This window comes from Aspergillus thermomutatus, assembly GCF_002237265.1.
Source record: "Aspergillus thermomutatus strain HMR AF 39 chromosome Unknown NODE_72, whole genome shotgun sequence".
Lineage (NCBI taxonomy): Eukaryota > Fungi > Ascomycota > Eurotiomycetes > Eurotiales > Aspergillaceae > Aspergillus > Aspergillus thermomutatus.
Genome location: NW_020798121.1, coordinates 100,720 through 113,960, shown reverse-complemented (window position 1 = coordinate 113,960; position 13,241 = coordinate 100,720). Strand labels below are relative to the sequence as shown.

Sequence of the window (13,241 nt, the reverse complement as noted above, 5' to 3'; positions counted from 1 at the left end):
CCCCTCACCATCCCCCTCGGCGCTACTGCAACCCCTCTGGCCCCCCTCCAAACCAAGCGGAAAGCCCTTGCACCCCAGCGAGAATCCTACCACCGCTTCGCAGGCATCGAAGAAGACCACAACCGGCCGCGCAAGCGCGCCCGCGCCCCTCCTCCAGGACCAGAGCAATGCTTCTTCTGCCTCTCCAACCCCAACATCGCAACCCACCTCATCACCTCCATCGGCAACGAAAGCTACCTCACAACCGCCAAGGGGCCCCTCACCACCGCCAAAACGTTCCCCTCCCTCAACTTCCCAGGCCACATCCTCATCATCCCCTTCACCCACACACCCACCCTCTCCAGCATCACAGACCAGGCAGCCCGCCAATCAACCTACACCGAAATGCACCGCTACCGCTCCGCCCTGCACGCTATGCTCCAGCAGCGCAGCAACGGCACCCTGGGAGCCGTCACCTGGGAAGTCAGTCGCGGAACCGGCATCCACGTCCACTGGCAATTCCTCCCCGTCCCCGTAGACCTGATCAACCGCGGGCTCGTCGACGCCGCCTTCAAAGTCGAGGCCGAGAACCTCAACTACCCCAAATTCGAGCGCTTTTCCGCAAGCGCCGACCCCAGCAGCGAACCAGGCGATTTCTTCCGTCTCTGGATCTGGGAGCCCGCTTCAGCCGCAGAGACTGAGGACCCTGAAGGCTCGGACGGAGCCACCAAAGGAACGGAGAAAACGCTCCTCCTCCCCCTCGGGCCGGAATTCCGTTTCGATCTCCAGTTCGGGCGGCGGGTGATGGCGAAACTGATGGAGCTGGAGAACCGGATGAATTGGAGGGATGGGGTGCAGCGGCAGGAAGAGGAGGAGGCGGATGCTGCTGCGTTCAAGGAGGCATTCAAGGAGTTCGATTTCTCGTTGCAGGAATGAGTCGCCCGGAGGCAGGCGTTGATCTTTGGCTGGGTTGGCGGTTGTACTTTGTACCCATAGGCTTCACTAGCTGGATTGTCCGAGTAGCAGATCCACATTGAGAAAAAAAGTAACGATGGTGACGTCCTCAATTCGAGGCTACATTAATCGGAGCCTTCTCATTTTACCCTTTGTATAGCTTCAAAGACGTATTTACTACAGTCTCAAGTTTTATACTCGGTGCTAGGCTAGGTCACCTATTGCTACATCAAGCTAGCCTGACAGCGATCAGGTTCGATAGGTATCAATCATGAACTGAATGGTATACATCAAGAAGAAAGCAGACATCAAAATCCATGGCCCAGTCACTGGCATGCGGTCCAGGAGTAAAGAAATTGCCCAGGGTCATGAGAAGCCGAGGGAATGACCTGAGGTGAACGCTCCGATAGATCATGACCGGCGCGACCGTCACATACAGGCGAGCGTGTGTAACTCCCAAAACACTGGAAAGTAAAAAGATACGCGTATTCTCAAGAGCAACAGCCGGTTCACATAAAAGACCAGGCGTAGACTTTCAACCCAGAATGATCATACACATCACACATATCCGTAATGGGGGCCTTAAGTTTTGGAGAAGAATATAAAAGGAGACAGGATTTATTCAGGGGTTCCTGCGTAGCTCGGTTGAGATGCTAAACATCCCGATACGAGTTAGGCACGGGCTTTCGCCCGCTTTGTAGGATACTCGGGGGCCTGCCCGGGTCGCTCACTTCGAGAGTAACAGGATTTGTCGCCGAGAATGGTGGAGGTGGAGATGTAGGAGCGATCGGGGACATTCCCCTGTATGATGGAGGTGGCGGCATGTTTGACATGCCTGGGGAGGGTTGGCGGTAGGGCAGATGATGCGGCATCTCAGCGGGAGGTGACATTGCTGATGGCATGGTTGAATACTGTGTTTGCGAGCTGTAAGGAGCCGGGTTTCTAGGCGTTGGTTGCGAAAAGCTCCCTGGGGAATAGTCATGATATGCGCGATCATACGGGGAGGTTGTGCCCTGATTATATGGTCCGGAGGAACCATGATCATACTGGCGCTGGTCATCGTAGGGCGAAGACGCATGAAAATAGCCGGAAGAAGAAGTCTGCGTTCTAATGGGAGGGACACCCATTTGACCAGGGCTATTGAACCTCCCAGGTGACGGCGCTCGCTGATAATCCTGGTGTGCAGGATTCAGGGGCTCCATTTCCATCGCATCTTGATGACTGTTATCCTCCACTCTTCTGGTGACAGCATCATTCCAACTCGGCATCGCAGGCAGCGCATCCTCATTCATCTTGGCAGGTGGAGGGCTAATTGGCGAGTCGAACCGCGCAACCTGGGCTCCACGGTAAACCGGAGGACCTGGAGGAGGATGATAACCATCGTTTGCCGGCATAGGAGGTGGCTGATGATACCCTGGGTCATCAAGATACTTCGCTCTTGGGGCTTTGTTGCGAGGGGACGGGCAGCAACACGAGCAGCACCGGCAACAGCCCGTGCAACACTGGATACCGCAGCACAGGCAATTAATCACGCACGCAATCACAGAGATGAGGATGACTGCGCCGATGATGATGCCAACGATGACCGGCCATCTAATTTTATCTCAGTCAGCGCAATCGAAGCGAATGAGGTCAGCAGATATAACGTACTTGCAGTAAGATTTTGCCATGCACTTGTCCCAACTCGAGAATGTATCCGGCGCAGACTTGAGGTCGCCGACTACGTCCCGTGCCCATAGTGAGAGCGAGGGGCGATCTACCGGACTCATGGTGCAGGTTCAAGAGGACTATTTATCCTCCGTTGTCCCTGGCAGATAGGGTCTTCCAGACCACAAAAATTCAGATGTTTCCCTTCCGACACTGCGCTGCTGGTTGCCTGGCGATCTAGTGCAATTTATTGCGACAACGCCAGGGCGAGATAAGCGCACCGGCAAAAGAAGTAATTTGACTCGTACGAATCTGTCATAGATCGCTGGAAACTCAATCTTGACAGCAAAAATCCGGCGATGAAATAGTTTCAGTCAAGCAAGCCTTCAGAAGATCGCATGTCATCTGGCGTGAGCGCAATTCGCCGGTCTGCGGTGGTTAAGGTACGTAGGCAGCAGGTAATCTCGACTCGCCAAAAGAGCGTATGAATTGATTCTTAGAAAGGTCAATACTCGAACATGAGTATATACACAAGGACTGAAATGTAGAGAATGAGTGAATAGAATAGAAAGACCGAAGATGGAAGTAAGATGAGCTGAGATTGCTGATGAGATGCGTCTCAGACTTGATGCACACCCGCCTCCCGGGATCTCATCTGACAGCCCACTACAAGGCACTGTTCGACCAAGTGGTCAAATTCTTAAAAAGAAGAAGGCAAGGTGAGAGTGATAAACGAAAAGAAAACAGCAGAACTGAAGAAATCCTAAGTTGAAGAAACGTTAGAAAGAAAAAGAAAAATAAATCGACTTGGAAAAAGGAAGGTTGGAAAGAGGAGGCAGAGGAGAGGGATACATGGACAGGATAGGCATGATTATCACGCGGGGATCAGCAATAATAGGTACGAACCGCCTATCGCAATGGACAGGAAAATTTGCTGACAGCCTGACGGACTGAATGGTTGGTTCAATCAGTTGGAATGGGCTAAATATTAACGAAAGGTTAATCAACGGGAGGTTTAATCTCCCCATCGCACCAGCCAAGAATTTCTACTAGAAAGCGTCGGCAATTGTTTGCGGACACATGGTTGATCGAAATAGATAATTGATAGAGTGATACGGAGGTGTGGTGCAAAAGTCATTGTCGGACCCACATACCTACAGCCAATTAGCATTCAGAGATTGTATGTAGCAGGTTACGTGACTGCCGAGGACTTTTGCACCACACCTCCGTAGACCTCCCTGGTTTCTCCACTGCGGTGCTTTGCCTTTGCAAGTTTGTCGATCGCTCAATATATCATTCTAATGTGGAATTCGTTATAATTGGTAGCTGTGGTCCACAGAGGCTTTGAAAGGGAGGATCTTCTGCGTGTAGTCAAGGACTCAAGTTTAAGAGTTTATGCTATGCACATTGTGTCTGGAATAGTTTCAATGGAGCATACTGGCATACTACTGTGTGCACAAAGTAATTGAATGTCAAGTATGGCGGTAGTACGATCAGTATGGAGTACTGCACGGCTGATCAGGGCTGGATGTGGCAACAGAATATTCAATGGAACCACTTGACTTCAAGCAAACGGACAGCGAGACCTCCTGTATCCCCGATCACTTAGTTACCTCTGACATAATTAAATAGCACATGAATCTCCTAGAACGAGTATGGTAGCTAGTGAAAGCTTCCGCACCATGCTGTAGGCCATGAGAGTCGAGCGAGCGAGATTTTCACTTTGGGTCATTATGAAGCTAATAAACGATGTAGAGACAAGATACAGAGACTCATGGTAACGTCATAAAACTCTTTAGCAACCGTAGACTCTCATCATATACGAAGGAAAGAGTGGGACGTGAGACGAGGAATCCCAACACTGCCGAAAACGCCTTAACGAACAAACAGTGCCCTCGACCAAAGAATCACTCGAGATATAGCAGGCAGCAATGCTCGTAGGACCAGCGCATGCAGCAACCTAGACTTTCGCCCCGTTTTCAGGTGGCGGCCCCGGCGGAGGCTGGTATACTCGGTCACCTCCGGCGTTATAAGCGTGTGGTGGCGACTGCAGCTCGATGCCCGTTTGTTGTCCACCAAAGTAACCATATGTCTGCGGTTGAGCTGTATACTGCGGTGGCGGCTGGTGTTGATAGTAGGGATCTCCGTAGTATGGCTGATTTGGTGGAGGAGGGCCTGGAGGAGGAGCAAGCCAAGCGGTACCGGGATGAGGATGGAGACCGCGACGGCGACGGCGACGAGCGTTATAACATCTATCAGGAGCAATTAGCCGATATACATGACTCGAGGGAGAAAGGAGACGGGCGACATACGCAAGAAGGAAGAAGATTATGAAGGCTGCGCCGACGATCACAGCAAAGGCAACCCAGCGGCCCCAGCTATACCAGGCGCTGTCGTTGCATTCACCAGTCCAAGAATTGTAATAACTAAAGGCGAGTTAGTCACTCACTCAACTTGAACGTCACAGATGGAGATGAAATGAATACTCACCATACGTCTCGCTGATAGAGGATCCCCATGGTGGTTGGAGAACCTCTTGATTCGAGGCCTGAAGGTGTGGATGACGTAAATCAGGCGCTGCACGAAAGCACTCCTTGGTGTCGACAAGGGGTAGACAGTCGTATAAGAGAGAATGCGAGTCAAAGATGCTTGAGACGCAGGAATGCTTGATGAAAGTGACGAGGAGGTATGTAAGGGAGGAGGTGGAGGAGGAAAAATTGAAGACGGTAGTAGTGTAGTATCGAGTGAAGTTCTTCAGAGGGCTGAAGGCAGCAACAAAAGAGAGGGCGATGGGGAATAGCACGGGTAATTATGGGGACTCTGCCGCCGATCGGATTGGGTGTTTTAAGGCTGGGGCTGTGGCTCAGATAAGTACCAAGTGACTACTCGATGGCTGGGGTGCTTGGCATTGATTTATCACTAGAAGTTGGATAGTCCGGAGATGCCTGTCTTAGGATGGGGTGGCGTGGCGTGCAGAGAAAAAGCTCTGACTGCTTCATCAGACTACTAACAAATAGGTATTCTTGTTTTCTGAACTGGTAGAAGAGGATATCTATGACTGTGATGAGCCCGAGCCCTGACAAATAATAGAAGCATGTAACCAGTTTCCCAGTAGTTGTACCTCGGAGCTTCTAGAATATCATATCACATAAGATCACTCCACAAATCACCACTGATCTATGGCATCACAATCCATCTGTCTCTGATTCTCATTTCGTTTGCCACACGCTCTCACCGTCCTCTCCAGCTGTATGATCCCGTCAGCCAAGCAGCATTAAGTCCGCTTCAGTCTGACTGTCACATGAGGGAATTAGTCAAAGAGAAGATTGAAGAAGATGGTCGGATTTGTCAGTACTGTATAGACTACCTGAAGATAAGACCTGATGTAGAAGACTTGGGTTGATTTAGGTCAATATGTTTATCTCATCAAAGCAATTCATAGGATAATGATGTACCGGGTGGTCATGAGCCATGTTCATATTAGATTATCGACCAAGTAAGGCCAGGAGTATTGCAGACGGATTCTGTCAGCATCGATGAGTACTCAAGGGTGGTCAAGTCAATGAACTAAACGATTCTACCTTCATTAGTCAAAACGAAACCTCTTGTGGGATTGCTATTCATGAAGACAACAAAACCGATAACTCACACGATTTGCAACTACAGACTCTCGTGAAGACCTACAACTCACTGGCTTCACAACATCCAACATGCGATGCGATGTCCCGCCAACCAAAAACCCCATCTACCTATGACAGGCGAAGGGCCAGGATACGATGGCAACGCCTGTCTCGCAAGCTTGTTGTTGGCGGGGCAGGATTCGCTGGAAGCCCAGGGCAGGGCTTGTTTAGCTCCCGTCTTCGCATCTGCAATGCCAACGCATCAAGTTGGTCTGTGTGTGGTCACTGGTCAGTGGCCACGGTTGTCCGTCCAGCAGCTCTTCAATGACAGCCATAAATAAGATGGCTGGGTGTCGTTGTCTGACGCGTCTCTAATGTTCTTCTCGCAAGTCACCTACGATCTCAGAGCATCTACGGAGCAGTGCTGGCCGTCCAGTGATAATTGATTATACGCTTTTCGCAGTGCAGCTATCCTCTCTTATGGGCATTCTCTAGATTCTTATTTCTTTGATCAGGTCCTGGTTGATGTCTCATGGAATCAAATCAAGATAGCAGCAGAGGGCTAGCTATTTGTTCAACAGATCTGATCCCCCCAAGCTTCCAAGAGAAAACGGATATCCTTGATGATGATACAAAAAAATGGCTTGATATCATTATGACCATGAGCGAGAACATACTTGTCGCAAGAGACTCCAAAACCGCGCAAAGAAAATAGTCAATCGCTCAATTCGTGTGCCTGGATCACATCGTCAAGGTCATTACATCTGAGGTGGCGAGCCGATATTAGATCTACAATTGTTTGGGTTGAAGGCGAGGACAAGGCGAAAGATGATAACGAGAGACTGTGCTGTTAGACCGTCGCTGCAGGCTTTATCCCGCAGATATTTCATCTGCTGGCCCTGGCGATCAACCAGTGCAAGACAGCGTCGAGGTTTGTCTCCTCCTTGGCACTGATTCCATAGCAGCTCACCTCACGGCGCGTGATGGACTTGAGATCCATTGCGTCTATGAGTTCGTCAACCGACAGTTTGTCCGGAAGGTCGGACTTGTTTCCCAAAACCAACAGAGGAATGCCTTCAAGTGAAGGTTTGTCCATCAGCTCGTGAAGCTCCTCTGTGGCGACTGGCAGGGCGGCACGATCTGCTGCATCCACTATGTACCTGCATCAAGAGTTAACTATGGTAGGCGTAGCGCTTTGCGTCAACGAATGAACCTTTGACACTTACACAATCGCATTGACGCCTCGGCAGTATCGCTCCCACATTGGTCGAAACCGTGGCTGGCCTCCAAGATCCCAGCTATGTCAATATTAGCTGGATGAATGCGAGACCCGGAGGACTCTTGGACACTGACCACTTTAGAGTGACATGGCCTTTCTGAACCCGTTTCGTGTTGAATCCGATCGTTGGGATCGAACTGTGAAGGAGAGGCTTAGCAACGCAAGACAAAGCCCAGTTGAGACCAGTCCAGGTCCTACGCGCTCCAGACTTACTCTACAGTGAACTCCCCTCCCTATCGAAGTTGAACTCTCCGCGTTAGCGATGACGACTGGGAAAAGGAGAGAGAGAGAGGGAAACTGTCCGGTCGCTTGAAAGTGACATAAGGCATACCGCAAGCACGCGCAACAGCGACGATTTCCCCGCATTCTGCAGTCCGATCATCGTGACATCCATCTCCGTCGCCCTACATTCGCAACATACATTTTACCCCTCTTAGCAAGCCGGAGCATTCAGTGTCTTTGCGGGGGGCGGGCCGAGAGAGCTATCGCCGACGAGGGGCGAATACTTATTGGAACCGCGGCCCACTTACCAGAACATCCTCAGGAGCCAGTCATAGATCGTCCGAAATATACCCGCCATATTGTGGATACTTCAAGTCACTTCTTCTTCTTCTTCTTCTTCGGGTAGACGACAGGAACCAAGAAACCGAATCAGTTGTGGTCGAGATCAGGTTGAGAACAGGATGCTTGCTGGATTGGTGGACAAATGACGACTGGGCGTGGATATAATGTCGAGATCCAAGGTCCTGGAGACTTGGATAGAAGCGCGGAGGTTAAGTGGGGGTAGGCTGAAGGTCAGCCTCTGGTGGCTTGGTATAGATATTTGGTAGCCAGCTACCCACGGATGGTGTAGTAGTCTAAATCGTAGTCGAAGAAGATACGGCAAAAGCAAAAGCAAAAGCAAATAGTAAATATCAGAGAGCAAGGAGAAAGCGGCGTGTCGAGAGACGCCCAGAAGGTTGGGGAGGATGGGGACTCAAAAGGTCGAGCAAGTGGTTGTGAAGGGGACAAGATCCTGTTAGGAATAGAGCGCCAAAAGGAGCCGCAGTCTTCCAGTTATTTCAGTAGTTACAAGCCTCAAGGAGATGAAGAAAAAAAGAAATCCTTCTCGATACTCTGCGTTGTGGTGAAACTGAAGTGCTTGGGATCTATGTGCACGCATGACCGACTCCCTCTGCGCCGCGGTGGAGGGGAGCGCTTAGCTTAGGTAGCTCAGTCAGGTCAATCAGAATCAACAATTTGGAATCGAATATGATGGTCGCGCTGGAGTAGCAACGTTGACACTTGACAGGTTTAAATCCGATATTGAAGGCGCATTTACCCCTATTACCCATTTGGGACAGGTGACTTTGTCATACGAGAAGATTCTTTGTGTTGTACTTGAGCCATCAATCAAGCCTTGTTATTGTGTCATGGAACTGTTTCTTGCTGTCTCATGTCTCTTGCAAGGAAAGTTTGCCTTATTGCCTAAGGCGGCATCTGCGCCGCGATCCTGTGACGGTCACGCGTGGCAGCCTTTATGCCTAAGGCATTAAGGCACCAAGGCACGCATCTTGCACCACTCTATCAGTATCAGCACGTGATGATATGTGTCCGTTGGTCCACCTAGAAAAATTTCCAGCCTGAACGAGGTCTCCGACAGATTGTTCCGCTCGACATCTGCGACGCTCTGTCCCATAAATTTCCTTGAGTCCAATTTTCATTCGCTTTAAGACGCTTCCCTGGGAAAGGAATGGGACCCTGAGTGTCCATTTTGCACCAATTCTTTTCGATTGGTGCACACAACTGGGCTAGCGCAGTGCAGTTGAAATCTTCAATCGACTCCTCCGCACCGGTATAATCAAGACAAGCAGTGAAGGAGGCACGGAGGGCACGAAATTTCTCAAAAATGGCTCCTTCAGCGACTGATACCAATTGGTCCGTCGATTTTGACACACTCCGGCGGCACCAGCTTTTCAAGAACCCTCCCAAGGACCACACCGCATTTCCCTCGTTGGCGGCTGCTATTCGGCCACATCTTGACTCTTTCAACGCGCTTTTCGAGGGCAGCAAGGTACTCGAAGCAGGTCTAAAAGATGTCGGTATCAAGACGTTTTTGGACGGTGATGTTGAGACGGCCGAGGAGAGGAGAGCACGGAAAGCGGAGGGACGACGACCTCCGAAACGCAACAGGCTCAATGTTCGAATCAGGGAAATTTTCCTTGAGAAACCGGCCATTCCCGCAACAAATAAATTCGCTACTCGGAACCGCAATGTCTACCCTTCAGAAGCCAGAGAGAGACATGCTACATACCGTGGGAAGCTACGCGCGAGGCTCGAGTATCAGGTTAATAATGGAGACTGGATGGAGTCTATCAGAGAACTTGGCCAGGTCCCCATCATGTTGAGGGTGAGTGTTTGAAATAGTAGATATTTACCTGCTTTCGCACACTAACAGCATCAAAACCTAGACCAATCGATGCCACCTGGAGAAGGCGACGCCCCAGGAGCTTGTCCAGCACAAGGAAGAGTCGGAGGAGCTGGGAGGCTATTTTATCGTCAATGGTAACGAGAAGCTCATCCGTATGTTGGTCGTCGGCAAGAGGAACTTCCCCATGGCAATTGTCCGTGGTTCCTTCGTTCGTCGTGGTCACACCTACACCAAGTTCGGTATCCAAATACGATCAGTGCGCCCTGATCAAACATCGCAGACGAATGTTCTTCACTACCTCAGCGATGGAAACGTGACCTTCCGATTCTCTTGGCGGAAAAACGAGTACCTCATCCCGGCTATGATGATCATGAAGGCTTTGGTCGAAACAAACGATCGCGAAATCTTCGAAGGCATCGTCGGCAGCGCTACGTCCAAGGGTGTCAACAATACATTCGTGACGGACCGTGTGGAACTGCTACTGAGAACATACAAAGCCTACAACGTACATACCCGTTCCTCCTGCCGAGCTTATCTGGGCGAAAAGTTCAAGCCCGTCCTTGGTGTTCCGGCAGATATGTCCAACGAGGATGCCGGTACAGAGTTCCTCCGCAAAATTGTCTTGCCTCATCTTGGTAACCAAAATGTCACCGAGACCCAAGACTATGACAAATTCAAGATGATCATGTTCATGATCCGGAAGCTGTACGCGCTTGTTGCTGGAGATTGTGCCCCAGACAACCCGGATGCCGTTTCCAACCAAGAAATCCTGCTCGGCGGTTTCCTCTACGGCATGATTCTCAAGGAACAGCTTGAGGAATGGATAAGATCTTTTGGCCCCATCCTGAGGGACTGGTCCAATCGCAACGGCGGTGCCAAATTCACGGATCCAGCTTTCGAAAGAGACTTTTTGAGCAAGGTTGTCAAGAGAACTAACGAGAACATCGGTGGTAAGCTGGAGTATTTCCTGTCAACCGGTAATCTTGTCAGTCCCACAGGTCTCGATTTACAACAGGTGTCTGGTTACACTGTCATGGCGGAAAAGATCAACTTCTACCGATTCATCAGTCACTTCCGAATGATTCACAGAGGTAGTTTCTTCGCACAGCTGAAGACGACTACTGTCCGTAAGCTGCTTCCCGAGAGTTGGGGCTTCCTCTGCCCGGTTCACACTCCTGATGGAGCACCCTGTGGGTTGCTTAACCATCTTGCTCACAAGTGCTTGATCGCCACAAGCGACGTCAACATCTCTCACCTTCCCAAGTTGTTGGTGCAGCTTGGTGTACGTTCTGAATCATCTGTTGCCTTGGAAGACAGCGTTACGGTTCAAGTGGATGGCAGAATCGTTGGATACTGCTCACCCAAGCAGGCCCGTATGATTGCCGATACCCTTCGGCACTGGAAGGTTTCGGGTACACACAACATCCCACGAGAACTGGAGATCGGTTATGTTCCCAATTCGAACGGTGGCCAATACCCCGGTATCTACATGTTCTCTCAAGCCGCCAGAATGTACAGACCTGTCAAGTACCTACCCCTCGACAAGCTTGACTACGTGGGTCCCTTCGAGCAGCCGTTTATGGAGATTGCATGCTTGCCCGACGATCTTGTCGCGGGCGTGTCCACGCACATCGAGTTCACACCGACGAACATTCTATCCATCGTCGCCAATATGACGCCTTTCTCTGACTATAACCAGTCGCCCCGTAACATGTACCAATGCCAGATGAGCAAGCAGACAATGGGTACACCCGGCACGGCGATCGATTACCGTACCGACAACAAGCTGTACAGGTTGCAGACTGGTCAGACGCCTATTGTACGACCTCCACTGTACAACGCATACGGATTAGACAACTTCCCGAACGGCACGAACGCGGTCGTGGCAATTATCTCGTACACTGGTTACGACATGGATGACGCCATGATTATCAACAAGTCGTCGCACGAGCGCGGCTTCGGTTACGGTACTATTTACAAGACCAAGATTCACTCTCTTGACGACAAGGACTCGCGGCGCAGCAAATCCAGACGCGAGATCACCAAGCTCTTCGGTTTCGCTCCTGGCGGTGAGATCCGGGCAGAGTGGCGTACTACCCTCGACGAGGATGGTCTCCCTCATGTGGGCGCCAGAGTCAAGGAGGGAAGTCTGATTGCTGCATGGCATACTGTGCGCTATGATGCTGCTTCTGACTCTTACGTGAACGTCGACGGCATCACCCACTTCGTCAAGTACAAAGACGCAGAAGAAGGATACATTGACAGCATCCGGATCATGGGTGCCGAGACTGGTCTGGAGCCGTGCCAGGCACTCAGCGTCAAGTACCGTATCCCCAGAAGACCTGTTATCGGTGACAAATTCTCTTCTCGTCACGGACAGAAGGGTGTCTGCTCTCAGCTCTGGCCTGCGGTTGACATGCCGTTCTCCGAGAGCGGTATCCAGCCAGATCTGATCATCAACCCTCACGCCTTCCCTTCTCGTAAGTCACCTTTCCAGGCCCCTTCAACTGCATTTCATGCGAACTGACTTAATGTATTCAGGTATGACCATCGCCCAAATGATCGAATCCATGGCCGGCAAGGCCGGAGCTCTGCACGGCCATCCTCAAGACTCGACCCCCTTCCAATTCTCGGAAGAAAACACCGCGGCGGACTACTTCGGCCAGCAGCTGCGCAAGGCCGGCTACAACTACTACGGCAACGAGCCCCTGTACAGCGGTATCACGGGCAAGGAATTCGCCGCCGACATCTTCATCGGCGTGGTCCACTACCAGCGTCTCCGACACATGGTCAACGACAAGTTCCAGGTCCGGACCACCGGTCCCGTCAACCAGCTGACCGGCCAGCCCGTCAAGGGTCGTGCCAAGGGAGGCGGTATCCGTGTCGGAGAGATGGAGCGCGACTCGCTCATCGCCCACGGCGCGGCCTTCCTCCTCCAGGACCGTCTGATGAACTGCTCCGACTCCCAGCGCGCCTGGATCTGCCGCGACTGCGGCTCCTTCCTCTCCACCCAGGTCGCCGTCTCGTCCGCCGGCTCCAGCAAGGCCCGTCTGGCCGTTACCGCCGCGGCCGCCGCCAAGAACGCCTCCGCCCAGCAGAGTGGGGCGCCGGGCATTGTGCGCTGCCGACGCTGCGCCCGCGAGGCTGTTTTCGAGGACTCTCGCGCCGTGGTGTGGGAGGACGGAGACGGCCGCCGCTATGTGGGCGGTGACAATGTCACCATCGTCGCTGTCCCGGGTGTCCTGCGCTACCTCGACGTGGAACTGGCCGCAATGGGCATCAGAATGAAGTTCTGGGTTGATAATTAGGTGGAAGAACAAGGGATGCATATACTCTACGAGATACGGGTGTT

General features: G+C 51.6%; 4 protein-coding genes across 4 annotated transcripts; 1 reads left to right on the top strand and 3 right to left on the bottom strand.

The window, feature by feature from the left end:
- Positions 1–1,586: 1,586 nt before the first annotated feature.
- Positions 1,587–2,702, bottom strand: CDV56_108474 (uncharacterized protein; the record flags this gene model as incomplete). Its single annotated transcript, XM_026762093.1, has 2 exons — positions 1,587–2,526; positions 2,584–2,702. 2 exons carry the CDS (start codon positions 2,700–2,702, stop codon positions 1,587–1,589), a joined length of 1,059 nt encoding a protein of 352 aa, XP_026615233.1.
- A 1,838-nt stretch (positions 2,703–4,540) lies between these two features.
- On the bottom strand, positions 4,541–5,099 carry CDV56_108414 (resistance to Congo red protein; the record flags this gene model as incomplete). The annotated part of the gene is made up of 3 exons (XM_026762033.1): positions 4,541–4,832; positions 4,893–5,006; positions 5,071–5,099. 3 exons carry the CDS (start codon positions 5,097–5,099, stop codon positions 4,541–4,543), a joined length of 435 nt encoding a protein of 144 aa, XP_026615232.1.
- Positions 5,100–7,086: 1,987 nt separating this feature from the next.
- On the bottom strand, positions 7,087–8,017 carry CDV56_108340 (ADP-ribosylation factor-like protein; the record flags this gene model as incomplete). The annotated part of the gene is made up of 6 exons (XM_026761959.1): positions 7,087–7,360; positions 7,427–7,498; positions 7,554–7,616; positions 7,693–7,712; positions 7,811–7,883; positions 8,010–8,017. The coding sequence occupies 6 exons, from the start codon at positions 8,015–8,017 to the stop codon at positions 7,087–7,089; spliced, it is 510 nt and encodes a 169-aa protein (XP_026615231.1).
- A 1,350-nt stretch (positions 8,018–9,367) lies between these two features.
- Positions 9,368–13,197, top strand: ACR2 (DNA-directed RNA polymerase I core subunit RPA135; the record flags this gene model as incomplete). The annotated part of the gene is made up of 3 exons (XM_026761818.1): positions 9,368–9,868; positions 9,930–12,369; positions 12,431–13,197. 3 exons carry the CDS (start codon positions 9,368–9,370, stop codon positions 13,195–13,197), a joined length of 3,708 nt encoding a protein of 1,235 aa, XP_026615230.1.
- Positions 13,198–13,241: the final 44 nt, after the last annotated feature.